The sequence below is a fragment of the Xenopus tropicalis genome, chromosome 2, assembly GCF_000004195.4.
Source record: "Xenopus tropicalis strain Nigerian chromosome 2, UCB_Xtro_10.0, whole genome shotgun sequence".
NCBI lineage: Eukaryota > Metazoa > Chordata > Amphibia > Anura > Pipidae > Xenopus > Xenopus tropicalis.
The window spans coordinates 32,227,385-32,246,043 of record NC_030678.2 but is presented as its reverse complement, the minus strand read 5'-3'; the positions used below and the strand labels follow the sequence as shown (position 1 = coordinate 32,246,043).

Genomic DNA, 18,659 nt, shown 5'->3' with positions numbered 1-18,659 from the left:
ACATAAACACAGAAACTGAAAATTTTTCACATGCTCGCTTGTCTTTAACCCTTTCTTTTCCTAATTTGCATATGCAAACTTTCACAAAGGATTTAGGGTTTTGGGCGGATCCTAAAATAGTGGATTTGGTTTATCCCTATTTTAAAAGTAAACGAGTTTACTGAAAAATACCCATTTGAACACTTAATTCAATCAGATTGTCTAGCTGGCCATACACCTAAAAATGTTTTTTCAATTTTGGCCAAATTGGGTTCAATGTGTCAAACTGGGTTGTTCCAACATTTGGTCCCTACGCAATGATACTGCGAGCCTACAGAAAACCATTTGGAGAGGACCACATCGACACAAAGTAGTCCTCATCTTATTGCCTGATGTCTTGCCGATTTTTTTTATCCAGGTATGTCTCTAGCAGGCCACCAGGAAGGCCCTACACAGGCCAATAAGCTGCCAGCTTTGTCTGGAGGGCTTGAGGTGGCAGCTTTTTATCGGCCTATGTTTGCCCACCTTAAATGCCACTGTAATGCAATTTAGAGTTGCCAGTATTATCAGCAGCCTCAGCACTTCCTAGTCCAATGTTTTCTCAACACAAGCAGCATGTTTGTGAGTGCCAGTGCTAGGAAGTGGACTTTTCTATGTCTAAAATCCTATCTACTGCTCCTAAGCCCCCCCCCCCCCCCATTGAGTTTTGCACTTGACTTTTTATCTATTTGCTGGTTAATGATGGTATTTTTTGCTGCCATGGATTTAATTAATTGTACAGGTATAGGACCTGTTATCTAGAAAGCTCGGGACCAAGGGCATTACGTATAAGGGGTCTTTCCATAATTTGGATCTCAATACCTTAAGTCTACTAAAAAATCAATAAAACATTATTCAAACTCAATAGGACGGTTTTGCCCCCAATAAGGATTATTTAAATCTTAGTTGGGATCAAATACAAGGTACTGTTTTATTATTACAGAGAAAAGGGAAATCAGTTTTAAAATTCTGAATGATTTGATGGTGATGGGAGATGGGCTTTCCGTAATTCGGAGCTTTCTGGATAACAGGTTTCCGGATAAGGGATCCCATACCTGTATTACAGACATCCATCATTGATTATATTTTTACCCTTTTCTTGCCAAAGAGCCATCATTTAAATACACTGTGGGGCCCAAATTAATATTTGATTTGGTTTAATTTTAGGAGATTAAGTTGGCAAAAGCATGCACAACAAGGGAATTTTAACTAAATTACAGTTACAGGGAAAAGTGAAAGGATTTAAGGATTATAAAGGAAAGGCTGCCTGCAGCCAGTGATTAATACCAGGATGGAAGATAATCTCCCCGCTGTGTGCCGTGATGAGTCTTCTCTGTATCGTCTTCTGCTTCCTTTGAGATTATGATGTTAATACTTGGTATTCACTGTGAAGAAGGATAAATAATAAATGGCACATATAGCATTTGGTTTTCTAAAAAAAAAAAGAAAAGAAAAAGTGGTAGTAAAGGAGAATACATAGGCCTTGGAAGATCTTGTTCAGAAATTTTGGAATGATATATATTTTAAGTATATGCCAGACTGTCATGACAGAGGAACTGCTGGTGGTCCCTGGCCCTATTAGGCTCAGCCAAGTACTATTCTTATTACCCCTTTCTAATTTCCACCTTAGATCTTTATGACACTTATTAGAGGTGACACTAATTGTTGTGAGAGTGGGCTCTCGGAGTTCTCTGCTGGGCCCTAGGAGGCCCAGTCCAACAACTCAGGCTTCCAACACTCTGCATTTACCTTCTTAATAATAATTTGCTTGATTTAAAGTAGCTAAGGGCTAGTGGGTAAAGCAAGGCCGTGGACAAGGATGAAAAAAGAAGGAGCTAGGTGGTATACTTACAAAAAGAGTGTTAGCCCAGAAAAAGGCAGCTTTCTCTGCAAACTTATTCCTGAACAAGCAGGAGTCAGCAGAGGCATCAGAGTATTGTGCCCCCTTGTGGAGCACTGTTTTGTTCCATGACTTGTGTCAGTCACATTATCAGACATCAGCAAGAGGGCCTTTTCTTGTGTCAAGTCAACAGTGTATGGCCCAGGTAGGTAGGGGCGGTGGATAGCCTTACAACATTGTGAATTTCTCTTTGGTCCTAATAGGGATAATGAGCTCTGTATAACACTTACCTGAGCCTTAATCTGAGTTTCAAAAATGCTTGCAACTAAAACAAGAACAATTATTTATAGGCAGTGACTGGTGGCCATGTTCCCTGGGTGTCAAGCTGCAGTCCCAAAATGTATAATGTATTATAAGGCTCTGTATAACACTTACCTGAGCCTTAATCTGAGGTTCAAAAATGCTTGCAACTAAAACAAGAACAATTATTTATAGGCAGTGACTGGTGGCTATGTTCCCTGGGTGTCAAGCTGCAGTCCCAAAATGTTACATTTGGTTGGTGCTTTTTTGCTAAATAATATTTTAAGCTCCAGCGGGAGATCTGGTTGGCAATAACACATGGAAACACTGGATTTACTAACGCAGTTTCTTTGTTTTCTTTCGTGTCTTACCTTGTTGATGAATAATGAGCCAACTGCCGAGGGGGAAACAGATGGTACCAGAAGAGTCAGTTTAAATGATCAAAATCTCCAGTATTTGCCCTAGAGAAATATTGGAGAGTCAGGGCCAAGTTGTGATGTCATGCAGACTTAACACTGTTTCTACCTGCACAAGCCTGTTAACTTTTCAGTAAGGTGACTGCTTTTCAGTTTTGTGTTTCCACAAAAGCAGAATGGGCCAAATGTTATGTTGGGCAAAATCAAGGTAACTAGGTCGCTAGGTCTCTGACCAATGATCACATAATAATGAGGTTCTAGAGGAAACCCTTGGAAGAGGACCACATTAACATACCAATGTGGTACTCACTCGATAACATTTTCTAACCTTCTAAATGGCTATCTGCCTGGTTTTTGGCTAAATATTGGTCAGCCAGGCCATCTGTCGGGCCAAGTTGGCAGCTTTTATCTGCCCATGTTTGGCATTTTTAATTTCCATGTGTTACCTTGACTGAATTAGCAATCATTGCAATCAATATCAGAAAACTAAGTTATTTAAAAAAAAGTACAGATGCATGTAAAACATATTAAACTGTATTTAAAGAACGTGAAATGTTTTTGTTTTCATATGTAAAATTAGTCTGCACAACCCCCAGAAGAACATACCTTTCTACCTGTATTCAGGTTTATTTTGTTTCTTTATTACAGCCAGTTAAACTACTAAAATTACTTCCCTGTCTAGCCTGAAGCTCTGCCCCCTTTTGCTTTCTGAGCACTCCTTCTCGCCTTCACTATGATGAGCTCAAAGAGGTGCTTACTGAGCCTGCAGCAGAGGAAGAGAGCATACCCAGTTAGCACCTCTTTAAGGTCTTCATAGTCGGAGAGAGGAGTGCTCAGAAAGCAAAAGGGGTGGAGCTTCATGCTAGACAAGGAAGTCGGTAAAAGTGCAGCAGTACAGTACTTTTAGGGGATTTTAAAATAACATGCTTGCTATTTTTTTAGTAGCATATCTGTATGGTGGGAATAACAGAGTTAATGGGAATGGTCCTACTGTCGGGTCAGCCAGGAGATTCCCTGGTGTCCTAGCAAGCCAATCTGACTGCATGTACTGTAGCTATATTGTGATTGAACATCAGAATACAGGCAATTACGGCATAGAAGTGCAAAAATATATATGTCTATCAGTATTATTTAAATATGCAAAATTTTCCATGAGAAATGTAAAAGCATAATGACTTCCATATTCAATTTCCATAGCCGTCGCCTGACGAGCAAAGCCCCTTCACTGGAGGACCACTATGCTCGGTGTGGTTGCCTAGATACCCATATTCTGTTGGCTTTAATAAATAGAACCATATGTTCCGGAAAGTCAGTTTAACTTGTTGGCTAGAGATGATAATTTTATATGAAATAGGAGAGATCCATAAAGAGCAATTCTGAAAAGGCAAATTTTAGTGAAAGATATCTCCGATTTAATATAAAAACACAAAATGTAATAAACTTTACATTACCCAAGGGTAGCAAGGCAGTCTTTTAACATGTATTCATTCATTGTGCCTGCCACTCATGGTTACTGCAAATTCGCCACTCTCAGAGTGATATCAGGCATCTCCCAAATACACTCCCCACAGTGAAATACAGTGAAATACAGTATGTGCAGCTTTGACAAAAGAGGTGTACATGCAACCAGGCTGACATTTCAGGTCATTTTCAGGAAGAGATTTTGGGGCCAAAAACCTAGGGGACCAAAAAAGGTAACTGAGGGGTGTTAAAGATCAGTTTTGCTAGTGAAAGTGGAAATTACTATTATTACCACCCTCTGCCTCCCCTTTAATTGGTACATTTTATTTAAATAGAGAATAATGAGCTCTGTATAATCAGCCTTCCCCAAACTGTTCACTTGGGTGTACATGTAGGAAGTAGTTAATTATACCAGGGATTCCCACAACTACTCTGATAACCAGGAAGATACAAACACTATAGGGCTAATTTATATCCACAGATGCATTGGGTAGTGAGTTAATGCAGTGGGATGTGTCTAAGGCTGAGGGCCCACGGAGCATTTGCTCTGCTGCTCTCAGCGATAATGTAAATATTGCCTCGTGAGGCAACTTTGGGCGACTTCGGAAAGCTGAAGCCACATGTTTTACTACCATTGATTTACATTATCGCCAGTAGGAATGCATTCAGAGGAGATTTGTTGCCTCTGTTAGAGGAGTTTAATAGGGGGGTAAATAAACTTTTCATGCGTCATTGCCCTTTATAGATTTTTGTGCTGCCGCTAAATAAGCCTAGCAACTAGATAGCTGCTGGTATTCCAAGCTGGAGGGCTGCTGCACAAATAGCTAAATAATTCAAAAACAAATAATAAAAAACGACGACCATTTGCAAATTGTCGCAGAATAGCACTCTCTATATCATACTAAAGGTTAGCGACTCCATAAAAATATGCTTTCTTGGAAGAACACAAACGTAATTCTAACCAATTTTTAAGCATACCTGCATTACAAATGTTCAATGGTTTTGTAGTGATTTGTAAATACAGCTGTAATTAAAAGCAGTATCATGCTGTTTGCTGCACCGGTGATTCTGACTTTTGATTTCAGAATCCAGAAGCCATCTTTTGCTGATTTTGTAGGAGCAGCTGAGCAGCACAATTATTTTCTTTGGGGTTTTGCCTGCCATGTATTTCCTAGTGGTACTTTCATGCCAATCCCATTCATACACAGTGGGCATTTTGCCCTTTCACCCATTGCACATGAGGTATTTTGGCGGCCTGGTGCTTTCATGATAATGCAGTGGGAATAGCTTCCTAACACCTGTTTCTTTGAAAAGAATGGGAAGTGCTCTGCCTATGGCAAATACTGGCACAGAAGAGAGGGCGTCTCTGGAATACTGGTAACCCTATTGCATAAGTGAGATATGTTGTGGCCTTTATTGTGTGTTTCTTTTTATGGGGAAATATGGAAGTTGCCCTAAGGTGCCATAGCTTGAGGACTGCCTCTATGACTTTAGTTAAGTTATAGAAACAGTATTACTCTCAATATAGGCAGTCTTGCCCCATTCCAGCATCTTGCTTATATTACACTACTAAATGTAAAGGTTCAAATTATCCCTTCATATTTCTCATGATTCTAAAATGCAGTATACATTAGAGATTATGATGCACTAAATTCCATCAGTATTTGTTACGCTTTGATTACAAGTTCTCTTGCCCCATGGCATTATTGGCATAATAATTATTATGATCGTTTAACAAGATGTTTGTGTGCTTGAACCAGACATTTACAAATACCGATCCTGCGTCTGTGACATTTGAGTTCAAGGCAGTCCTTCAGAGCTGGGTGCATTCTATCTCAGAGAGCTTCATGAGCAGCAACATATCATTGGCCCGTTTGTGCCGAGATAATGTGTCCCCGGTGTCATTCTTACTGACCTTTTCAGAACCAATCATGATTGCTTTTATTTGTAGTGAAGTATTTACAGGCTTTCCTGGCACAACACCAAGCTCCTGTTAGGTCATCTATCGCTACATTTGTATTGTTTTAAGCCAGTTTCATACAATTACAATTGCATACAAATACAATTTCATTTGTATTTTAAACCTGACTGTTCAGTGGTGGTTAGCAAAAAGCTCCTTTCCCCTTAGGGATAAATAGATAGAGGTGTGTTTTTATATATATATATATATATATATATATATATATATATATATATATACTTAAACAATACTGTCACCGCACTCATCCATAGCGCGAACCCCGGTGCTCAGCAACTTCAGGACGCCGTCACGTCCCTCCACAATAGAAAACTTGAAAAAGATGCAGCACACGGGTTATTTGCAAAAAAGTGTATTAAAAAGAATCGCATCACATATGCGACGTTTCGGACAAAACACATGCCCTTTATCAAGCCTGCATTACAGGCTTGTGTTTTGCCCGAAACGTCGCATATGTGATGTGATTCTTTTTAATACACTTTTTCGCAAATAACCCGTGTGCTGCATCTTTTTCAAGTTTTTATATATATATATATATATATATCTATCTATATATATATATATATATATATATATATATATATATATATATATATATAATTTTAAATGGATAATTCTATCATTTTGTTGCACAGTCCTTTTGGGTCTTGGATTGAGTGTTGGAGAAAAATAAATTAGTTTCAGATATAGTAACAGAACACTGGGCTCCAAAGCATTTATTAAGCAAAATTGTGCATCCCAGAACAAAGATGAATAACCACAGATCCATTCTGTGCTGCATGTTGCTTACCAGCCAGTTTAGGTTTAACTTATCATTTCTCATACTGAGAGGGACTTTAGCTTATGTTTCAACCCAATCCATAGCCTGCTGATTCCACATTATACCACTGGGTGGCGCATGCGGTTAAAGATTTCAGCAGAGAAAACGTTGTGGGTAAAGGGAGGGACATTGCTGAAATCCCCAACCACAATGAAAGTAGCCCTCTCAGCAATTTCATCAATCCCTGCTAGATACAGTGTAATCTTGCTGTTTAATTTCATATATTTTGATTCATTTATTGTAAGACCCATGCTTGATACTGTTTATATTTTTAATGATATTGATGAAAAAGAACAATAAATAGAAACAGATTGCCTTCATAGACTTCCCTGTGACCCGATGATGTGGCCAGAGAATATGAAAGGCACGTGCTGTGTTTACAGAGACTGCAGCCATTGCAGTTAGCCTTCTTATTCTGCTTCTAATGTGCAAAAATGCCCTCTGGTTGCCGGGGTCACTGGGAAATGCCAGGTGTTAACTTATTTTACAATTTTTTTTTTTAATTGCTTGCCTTTCCTTTCAGGCCTCTTGTATCCATCTTTTATTCTAACTTTCAAGCTTCTGCCTGGTTGCTAGGGTAATTAACTAAAAATTGTTCTTTATCTCTTCAACTGCTCTCCAATGGAAATCCTCCTGAATGCTGTTAACCCCTTCCCAGCCCAGCATGCTCTCCCCCCCCCATTATGGGATTTTACTACCATAAATTCAACAGTGGTCTTGTGATTGTCTTAGGGTGAAGACACACAGAGCTACTTAGTTTCACCTACTTGCCACAGATACTAAACACCTTGCCATAGACAATACCGAGCATTGCCTCTGCTAAAACACACATAGAGACAATTATCAGTAAATGATCAGCATTGTCTATTTTAGTAGCCATGACAAGTAGCTACTAGTAGCTCTGTGTGTCTTCACCCTTAAATGTCTTGATTAAAAGTAACACAATTAATAATTGGTTGATATATGCATTACAAATCCACAGTAAATTGATCTGCTGCTGCTTTCTGGCATTGACACTTTTAGCAAGTTTTAAGGGGACATATATCATGCCACATTTAATGGCACATTGCTTTTTTTGTGAGTGTGGCCCCTGCCCAGCAAGAACAGCAGAGGGCGCTCCTGTTACATATTCATGATGTTTGCTACTATGAAGACTGACAAAAAAAAACAATAATGCAAATTGCATAAAGCATTTCTTTGGTTAGGCCAGGGGTGTAAAACTCAATCACATAAGGGGGCCGAAATCTAAAACACAGGCTAAAGGTGCTCATACACGTGAAGATTCGGTCGCTTGGCGAGGTCGCCAAGCGAGCAGATCTTCACCCAGTATCCCCACCTACGACAGCAATGGGGCAGTCGGCTCGGGGACCACATCCCCGATCCAAATGAATCTTTCAACCTTTCAACCTGAAACTGGCCAGATATCGATCGGATATGGCCGTTGTTTCTGCCCCTACACAGGCCGTTAAGCTGCCGAATCAGTCCAAGGGACCGATATTGGCAGCTACAATTGGCCCATGTATGGGGACCTTAAGTCATGGGCCAAAATTTTTATTAAGATACTTTGTCTTAGTTACTATGTGAGGAAAATGGAAATTGATCACGCTGGACAGTCAGACACACTCACTAAGGGCCATATAAAACAACCAGGTGGGCTGGATTCGGCCCCCGGACCTTGTGTTTGACACACGTGAGTTAGGCCCTTGTTCCCATAGAACAGTTTGACTGGTATTTATGTGTTAAATGTGTGTACGTTTGATTCTCCAGACTTATCGGTAACAGCAGCTTTTTCTACTGGTGGCTTTTGGTAGTTGTAGTAACATCCGGAGGGCCTAATGATGTCCAACCCTGTATCCAGAAAGCTCCCAATTACAGGAAGGCCATCCCATAGGCTCTAAATCAAATAATTCACATTTTTAAAATTAAATGTTTTTTTTCTCTGTAATAATAAAACAGTACCTTGTACTTGATCTCAACTGAGATATAATGAATCCTTATTTGAGGCAAAACAATCCTATTGGGTTTATTTAACATTTAAATTATTTTTCAGTAGAGTTAAGCTATAGCTTAACCTTATCCAGAAAACCCCGTGTCCAAAGCATAATAGATAACATACCTGTGTTTGCTTTTAACTGTTTGTCACCTCTGTGTATATTAAAACATTAAAGTGGAATAGAGACGTATTCGGCTCATATCTATATAAGATTAGCCAATACACAGTGGATCACGTTGATGGGATCAGAGCTGGGCTAATATGATTAAGTAAATCTTTTGAAATCATTGACTTGTGATGAAGATGAATAATGCTTGACAGTAATCTTCCATGTAGTCAGTCTGATCATAGCTGGGGGGGGGGACGACAGACATGTTAAAACCCCAAGTTTAAATGTTTATTTGACTTTGGTTTGGTTTTTCAACCCCAGCTAACTTTGGATTTCAAGAGGCTACATGTTCCCACTTGTATGTAAAACACATATGCGTAGCGCTAATGCTTCACGGGGCAATATCTCAGACTACTATAAGGGTGAATACACATGGGGCGATTAGTCGCAGCGACTTTTTGAAAAGTCTCGGCGACTAATCTGTGAGATGTAATTGTGCACACGATTCGTTGTGTCGATGCGATTGTACTCTATGGGCGGAAAGTCCCTGCGACCAAGTTAAAAATCACGCCAACTGATTGCCTCCTACCTTCTCCCTAAGTGCAAGAGAAACTGCTCCTCCACTCCAAAATCCAGAATGTTGTTGGCCCAGGTGCAGACACATAGGGGCAGATTTATCAAAACACAAGTTCGAATCCCGAATGGGAAAAATTCGGATTGTAAACGAAAATTTCTGAAGATCGCAAATATCACGAAAATGCTTACGAAAAAATCGTATTAGTCATGATAATATCGTATTGGCGATCCGAAAGTCACAGAATTTTCGTACCGAACCATTGCAAACAGTGGCAGACCCTTTTTCGAATTTTTCGCACAAGTGCGAAAAAATCGGCAAGAATACGCTCGGAGCGTTCGCGTCTTTGTAAATCTCCCCCATAGAGTAGATTTCAGCGCCAAATTTTTTTTTACAGATACAGGTATGTGATCCCTTATCCAGAAACCTGTTATCCAGAAAGTTCCGAAACGGAAAGGCCGTCTCCCATTATAAGCAGATATTCTAATTTTTAAAAATGATTCCCTTTTCTCTGTAATTATAAAACACTACCTTGTACTTGATCCCAACTAAGATATAAATAATCCTAATTGGGGGCAGAACAGTCCTATTGGGTTTATTCAATATTTAAATGATTTTTTAGCAGACTCAAGGTATGGAGATCCAAATTACGGAAAGATCCTTTATCCGGAAAACCCCAGGTTGCGAGCATTCTGGATAATAGGTCCCATACCTGTATATCTGAAACAACATGCTGTACACATTGTACAGTCGCCCAGGAAATCAGGTCTACCTGCTGCTGAGTGGGATCATTATAAGGCACTGAGTTCCCACAATATAGATGTTTGGGTCACCTCTGCCTTATTTATGAGTCAGGTTCCTCACCTCTCCTCCTGTTGGGGAATGGCAAACCTCAGTACATCAGTAAACCTATAAAAACCTTTAATATGTTCTCCTGTGTGTTTGTTTTAGCAACTGTTGTCATTTATATGGGTTATTTTAATTCTCTGTGTTATGCTTTAGGCTAATGCCAGGCATAGCATATGGAGCATATTTGCGTTTTTTTCGGATATCCCCGTAGGTGGGGATATCGGGGAAAGATCCGCTCGCTTGGCGATCTCGCCAAGCGACCGGATCTTACCGTGTATGGGGACCTTTAGATATGCAGTAAGTACTTAAAAAGAATGCCTTTAGACTTACTTTTAATTTATATTAACCTTTCATTGTCCTTTAAGCGTATGTAGCATATTCTCAGGAAATCATTTTTCATCTCACTGAGAATACACTTTGTGCGGCATAAGCCTAATATCTGAAATACTGCCCAGCTTTTCCAATCTTTGGGTAAAAAAATCACCAGCCATTTAGAGGTGCCACCTTGTAGGGTGCATATCACTGGCAATAGAGCAGATTGCATTGGATTTGTATATATCTAAACTAATTGTCCTTTATTATGAAATATAAAAATTGCTAGTGTCTAATTTAAAGTGATTATCTGGAAGCCACACTGAAGTACTGGATAGATGTCCCTTCACTTAAGGTGGCCATACATGTTCAGATTTTAGTCTTCTTATGACAACCATTCGGATATTTTTCTTACGTTTAAATACAATGATCTAAAACTAACATTCAAACTGAAATTGTAGGATAAAGCCCTAAAAATAACAAATCAGAGGATGTTCTGAACATGAAATAGTTGGAAGACACAAATCGTACGAAAGTGACTTCCTGGAAATGCATTGTAGGTCCCCAAGGATATTATTGTCAGATACACATGAACATATTTTATCATTATCCAACTGAAACTATGTTTCATACGATTATATTGGTGTGTGTTTGGCCAGCTTAATTTGCACTGCTCAGACCAATGCTTCCCAATGGGACTGATAGTTTCTATTTACATGGCTATTACTTGGTTTGGCAGGAATTAATAACTGGCATTTTCTGTTCCTATAGGAAACCTTGAAATCTATTTATGGCTGCTTTTCTCCATGTTACAGATAGAGGCTAACTATGCTGGAGCCATAACAGCTTTCCTACAAGCCCTAATTATCTTCTTTCTCATTGCAGGAGGCAGACAGCGGAGAAGAAGAGTGTCGTTCCCAGCCCCGGAGGTATAAGAACCTTTATTATAAACATACAAATGGGTATTATTGGGGATCGGCTGTAATGCTTTCCATACATGGCACAAGTTAAACATGTTTAAAGGCCAAAGAAATATTTAACAAATCTATTTGTTTAGCTGCATGATTCTCTATGTACAGCAGACAAAGGCAGACCCTGTCTCTTCTTACTCTTTCTTGGTCCTGTTTACTTTAATCTGATATTGTATATGAATGTTCTCATATAATAACTAGTTCTCTGTGTCACAGCAAGGAGCCCAGTGAGTGTCACTATAGACTGCATGAGTAATACTTCTACTAGCCGACTTATCTGATATAAGGAAGTAGAATTATTGCTTCATGCTTCTTTATCTTCTACCAGGTACTCTTGCCAACAAAATAAATAAATACATTAGTGTGCTGTAATCTAGACCTCAGGCTCTTACATTTGAGGCTTTTTTCTATCTACCAGAATTCTCACCGATTGCTTTTGAAATAGATAATATGCACACAGGCCACAACATTTGATCTGTCTGCCACTAATATGCACACAGTCTTAAGCTGGCCATACACGTGGCGATCTAACGATGTCGCACGAAACATCGACAGATCCGCCACACACAGTCAGGGCTGGATAAGGAGGTAGAAACAATAGGATTTCTACCTCCTTCTGCCGATTCAGCCCTGACGGCAGATTTTGGTCAGGCGCCTTCTATGGCGCCCGATCAAAATTTTCTAACCTGGGCGATCGGCGAGTCGTCCGATATCAGCAGCTTCCTGCAATATCGGTCGACTCGCCGACATGCCATACACGCACCGAATATCGTACGAAACGAGGTTTCGTACGATAGTATCGGTGCGTGTATGGCCAGCTTTAGGGCTCTGGCACACGGGGAGATTAGTCGCCCGCGACAAAACTCCCTGTTCGCGGGCGACTAATCTCCCCGAGTTGCCATCACCTGCCATCCCACCGGCGAAAATGTAAGTCGCCGGTGGGATGGTACACGCGGCGACACGATTTCGGCAAATCGCCGAAGTTGCCTCGCGAGGCAAAGGGCTTTTAGCCCCAAAATAAAATTTTGCCCAAAAAGTAATTCAAAGCAACTTTCCTATATAAATGTTTTCACATTTTTTTGTAAATATTATTGCTTGTTAAAGTAGGATTGGTCTGTCCTCTTCTGTTCTCTGACCTGCCGGTTCTGACTTTTGAAACAATATAGCAGAAGCTAGCAGGTTGTTTCAGGAGAAAGAATAACAGTGCAGAAACTCAGTGAAAAATGTATATTGAAAAGTTGCTTAGAATTACATTTTCTTTCATTATGCCAGATTTTTGTAGAGTTTACATCCTCTATAATTGTCATTTCCTTCTGAATATTGGCATCATTGTATGTGAACGCAGAACCTAACTAAACATTTAGTGAATGAGCAGCCAGCGCTTGTTTTGCTGGCCATAGGTCATCTCATTATCAACAGGATATTGCGACACCAGAAAGTATTTCAGTCGGCGAAGTCAGAACAAAAGAGGTGAAACCGTCTCACTTCAGCTGTTTCCTGATTATATAAATAACCCTCCGGGCTTCTCTTCTATTGCTGATCAATAGCTCCAAATAAATTCCTGCAGTAGCAGGGCACTTCTGCCTTCACTATATCCTAGAATCACCTTCTCTTCTTGGTACTTTTATTTTTATTTGTCACTTGAAGCCTGTGTTTTGATGGGCGCTCAAGTGTCAACATTCAGAATTCAAATAGCCTGGTGATACTGGCACATTGCTATAGCTATAAGCCTCTTCCACTCTCACAGCTAAAGGTGGCCATTCGGGCCTGTAAGCTGACGAATTTCCCTGATCTGCCCCCGACGGGCCTACCCAGCTGATATCTGGCCTAAAATTGGCCAGATTTTTATCAGGAAGGTTTGATTTTCTTATCAGGGACTGCATCGGCTCATTGACGCAGTCCTCGGTCCAACAGCCCATATAACCGCCATTTAAATTTTAACATTTGGCCCTAGGGCCTAACGATCAAGTTAGCCCAATATCACTCACCTTAGGTGAGCAAATCTGGAGCATTTCCACTTGCTTGGTGACCTTGCCAAATGAACAAATCTTAGCATGCATTTCTACCTTAAGTTAAAGTGGCCACATGTGGGCCTGTTTGATGCAGGCAAAAAGCACAAACAATCAGAACTGCATGAATTGTCCACTTTTCATGCATTAATGCACCATATGCACTGGCCAACATAGTGCACCGGCAGATAAAATTTCTGACCCGAACCATCTGATATTGATCAGGATAAGCTGGCTACAACACATATACCAAAGGATATGATGTTATTGGTATCTGTATGGCCAGCTTAAGATATCAGGCAGTTATAAATGAATATTTCAGATAAAGAGTCACTGGCATATCTTTGTCATTGGGTGCATGATTCTGAGGAATAAGAGGGCTGCATCTCTGCTTCATTTTTTGCCAGATCTGATCTTTGATTTATGGGTCCGCCCAGATAACCCGTTCCCTGTATATAGTTCCATCATACAATATCAGTCCCTTCAAGTCCAATTCGAAGGGTAATGGCACAAAGGGACATTAAGGCTAGTGCCACACTGGGTGGCAGAATCTGCACACACAGCAGAATTCAGCGCAAAACTGCATACACAAACTGTTTCATGCCAAATTCTGCTGTTTGTGCCTGCACCTGGGTGCTGGCATGACCAAAAGTTTTTATTGAGCATAGGGGTGGATTCTGGTCTTACTCTGGCAACTGTATCCCATTTAACCCTTATTTTCCACAGATGGGTGGCAGAAATACAGTTAGTGGAGTTGTATAGTAGTATCTGATTGTAACGTTTGGTGTGCCATGGAGGGGTTCTAATTGGGCATGGTGCAGATTGCAGAAGAAGCTTTCCTTTAAAGCTGAGCACTATATGTGTTGTACCAATTTTTTCCCTTATGTTAAATGTTTTTTCCCTTCTCTTTTTATTTTTCTGTCTGGATTGTTGCTCGTACCTTTGTTATCACACAGCAGTACAATCTGTGCCTCTGAAGGGGACACTTTGCACAATAATGTTATTTCCTGTAGCATTGCAGAAGGTCTTTTCTCTCACTTCCCACCATGGCTTATCTATTCTTGTTATGTTTTAGGGCAGGTAAAACAGATAAGTTAGAAATCCAGACTGTATCGTCTTTGTGCCACACATTACTTTGTAGTTAATGTAAAACTGAACAACTAGAAATGCCTACTCAGCAGAGGTGTAATCTCTTATCATATGCGCAAAACAATGTTGGCTGTGTCTGTTCTGCAGAACAATTACTACAAGGAAGCATATCTCTCCAACAGAAACCTAAACTACGGGCTTCTTGCACTGTGAATATATTAAGATCACCTTTGCCAGTCTGAAAAGGTGTACTTATGGCACCCCAGATACTGGCTCAGTATCCTGTTAGCAGCCAAAGCAGTGATCAAATATATGTTGATTGGGAAGGCTGAAATATCCTGTCAAACAAAGACTACATCAATTCTTTTGGGTGTCCACACTGTTGAAAGAGATGCTTATCTGGTGACCATGCCAAATGAGTATATATACACCAGCCTATGCCTACCTTTAGCTAGGAGAGTAAAGGAGATTAGAACCTTGGCAAATGGAGAGCAAATAATGCCACAAATAAAATTGCAGCCTCTATTGTAGAGAACAGCACAGCACTTCTGAAGCTTGTGTTGCATTCAACATGGGATTATAAAATGGCTAATTCTGCTATAACAATGTCCCCTTAACAGATGGTTGCAAGAGATTTTAGTATCCACATTGCAATAGTGTAATAATTGTAACAAATCCATAGTTGTATATTTAATTTCCATCCTTTTATTACGAAAAGGGAAGTAAGTCAGTTGGCTGTTCTCACTGCCTAGAGGGACAAGCGGTCTAGTTCGGTAACCAGCAGACTTCACCTTGTAAACATACATATCACATTACACAGGTTTTCTGCCCCTCCTTGGTTATTTACACCTTAGGGCAGATCGTGTGACACAAAAACCTGCTCATCTCTGTAGAAAACAAAACAAAAACTTTTTGATGGTGTTCTCCAGTGGCTACTGTGTGTAGATTGGACTAGAAAGGGAATACAATTTAGCTAAAAACAAAATGGTACAATTAACTATGTCAAAAGCTGTGTGTTTTGTAAGAAGTGTTAAGCAGAACCAAATGATTGCTTTAAAGCTCTGGATAATTGAATGCTATTATTTTTTTTAACATATGGAAGGCTGCAGATGTCAACGTGGATTTAAAACAGGCCTTGGTATTTCTAGGACACAGAGGCCCACACAGCCCCCCACAGGCCCATGAAATAGTAACTTCTATGGCATCTTACAGCAGCCCCTCAGGCAGAATACACAGATTGCCAATTCAGGCCTGGAAGGCTGCAGTTTGCCTACCCCTGTTTAAAAAAAAAAAAATGCTTGCTGTGCCCAAATCCTTGTACCTGGTACTATCTGGACAGCCTAATGATTTTGCATTTTTTTGAGTATAGGAGTTGGTTATTGCTTGTTCCCTGGAGAGCTGAATCCCAGGGAACCCTTCCAGCCGCACACAGAAGATTAGTAACAGACTGGCACACCTTCAGTGCTGCTGGCACCATGCCTGCCCAAGCTTTCCATCTGTTAGACTTGACTCAGCACGTTGGGTTCCCACAGGAATGTTCCGCACCCTTAATGCTAGGCAAAGTATATGCAAAACTGAAAGGACCCTTTACCTTTGTTTTTTCATTATAATGTGACATGCAAAAGGGCCACAGCATGTAAGTCGTTGGGAGTTTAGATTCCAGATATATGTTAGGGATATTAAAATTATTTTCCTTGTGCAACAGTTCCTAGTTTCCCAGTAGTGACAGTTGTGGATAGAGGTTATATGTGCCAGCAGTGCAGAACACTCATGAATATTTATTTGCTCTCCTAGATGTTTTTGGAACTAGCAGGGTACATTGATTTCATGTATCTGAAGCCTTCTTAGGCCACTACCCTAATGGTTGCCATATGCTTTTAGATGAATAATTATACAGTAGTGTGAGTGCTGTTGCTTGCCTCTATTTTGAAAATATAGTGGCAAGTAACAAAAACAAGTTATTTTTAAATACACCTTCTCCATTTTTAATTGTTATAGGGCCAAAAATACTGTGCAAGGTCACCTTTGGCTAGATCCCTTAGAGTGTTTACTGCAACATTAGTTTGTGTGCACTGCAGGCATTGTTTACTGACCAGCAATTGCACCAGACCCTCAGCAAGGGGAGCAAAACATTGTATGTTCCAAGAAATTGAGTAGGCACTCAGAAAAATATACTTTTTTGTAACCTATGTGATTCTTCTGAATGCCCACCCCCTTTCTTGGTACATACAAGTCTTCATTCCACCATCTCAAGCTGCATCAGGCAGGGCCATAGCGGGCATTTTAGCCTCCTGGTCTTAGGGAAACCAACAACTATATCACTTAACTTTATTGATGCCTACAGAGGTTATAAAAAAGTTATTTATATGGGGCCCCCATGAACACAAGCAAACAGTACCAAAATTGAGGCCATGCCCCTTGTATGTGCAATATAAATAGTTGATGTTAATCTATAAAAACAGATTTCACCAAGTCCAGCACAGCAGTATCCCACCCCCCCCGATAGCGGCTCTGTTTGCTCATATTTATGATCTATTTCTTATATTGTGGATCCCTGAATTGGGGGAAAGCAATGTATACCCTTTGTACAATAATAGAGCCTCCTTACAGCCTAGGAAGGGCTTCCATACTGGCAAAGTGCTGAAATAATAGTAGCAACCCCTCCTGGCAGCCACATAATTTCTGTGCCCAAGTATTAGCCCTGGCAGCATTCTCTAACACAGAGAAAGCTTATCTCTGCTACAGAATAGAATTAGTTAGCAGCCCCTATTCTGATCTGAACTAGACATTACCTCCTAGGCCGCTGACTATAATAACTAGCTAGATACTGTTGGAGTAGATGTTTGAAACTAAAAATCCCAGTATTGGAGAGTAGTTTCCAGTAAGATACTCTGTTTGTTTACTCTGCTGCTTAAATTGTTGGGCATGGCATCTACTCAGGAAATATATTTGTTTGGTTAGATGTTGTAGTTACTAATTAATGGTTATGTTTTCCCATTCACATATTCCCCATGCATTTCTCCTACAGCTGGGAAGCACCTTAGTCCTGGCTTACAGTTTTATAATAAAACTTTAAAGGAAATCACTTATCCCTGGCTTAGCCCTTTTCCAGAATATTCCGAAACATTTGGAATTGTTTGGAAGAAACTAAGGGTACTTTTGTGTTATGTTTGTTAATGTATTCCTGGGAATAAGTTTGACAATATACTGTTTTGTGATCCTTTGTCTTGAAACCCATTGTACAGAAAGCTCTAAATTACGAGAAGGCCACCTTCCATAGACTCCATTTTAATCGAGTAATTTCATTTTTTTTTTTTTTTTTTTAAATCATTTACTTTTTCTCTTTAATAATAAAGCAGTGCCTTGTACTTGATCCCAACTAAGATATCATTAATCCTTATTGGAGGCAGAACACTCCATTTGGGTTTAATTGATTTTTAAATTTTATTTTAGGAGATTTACAGTAAGGAGATCCAAATTATGAGAAGATCCCTTATCTGGAAAACCTCATGTCCAGAGCATTCTGCGTAACAGGTTTCATACCTGTACTGGCAACTGCAGGCAATATTAAAACTAAGAAGGAAAATAATTACTTTTATCACTGATTACAAGCAAGTGAGCCACATAGAGGATTAAATGGGCAGGACTTTGAGAGCTTGTTTTCAAAAAGTTATATAAGCCTTCCAGCATAGGTGTGCCTGTGGCCCATTAGAGTACTGAGATGGCATTTAAACGGTTAGGGTTGTCATTTGGCTGTACTTACTGTCCCCCAACCTTCCTACCTATAACTGTTACTCTGTGGGAACCCTGGCAATCACAATGGCTGACTGAATACATGATCAGACTGAAGCTGTCGATTTGGCCCCATCAGACTCGAAAGAGTCGGCAGCTTATCTGCCCGTGTATGGGGCCCTATTGTG

At 40.0% G+C, this 18,659-nt stretch overlaps 1 protein-coding gene across 4 annotated transcripts in view; it reads left to right on the top strand.

Moving 5' to 3' along the window:
* Positions 1-18,659, top strand: part of ssh2 (slingshot protein phosphatase 2) — a 131,063-nt gene that overhangs the window by 32,945 nt on the left and 79,459 nt on the right. For all 4 annotated transcript variants that reach the window (XM_004911700.4, XM_004911702.4, XM_004911699.4 and 1 more), the window contains one exon: positions 11,556-11,599. In XM_004911700.4, coding sequence (XP_004911757.2) covers positions 11,556-11,599 — 44 coding nt within the window. The remainder of the gene's footprint in view (positions 1-11,555; positions 11,600-18,659) is intronic.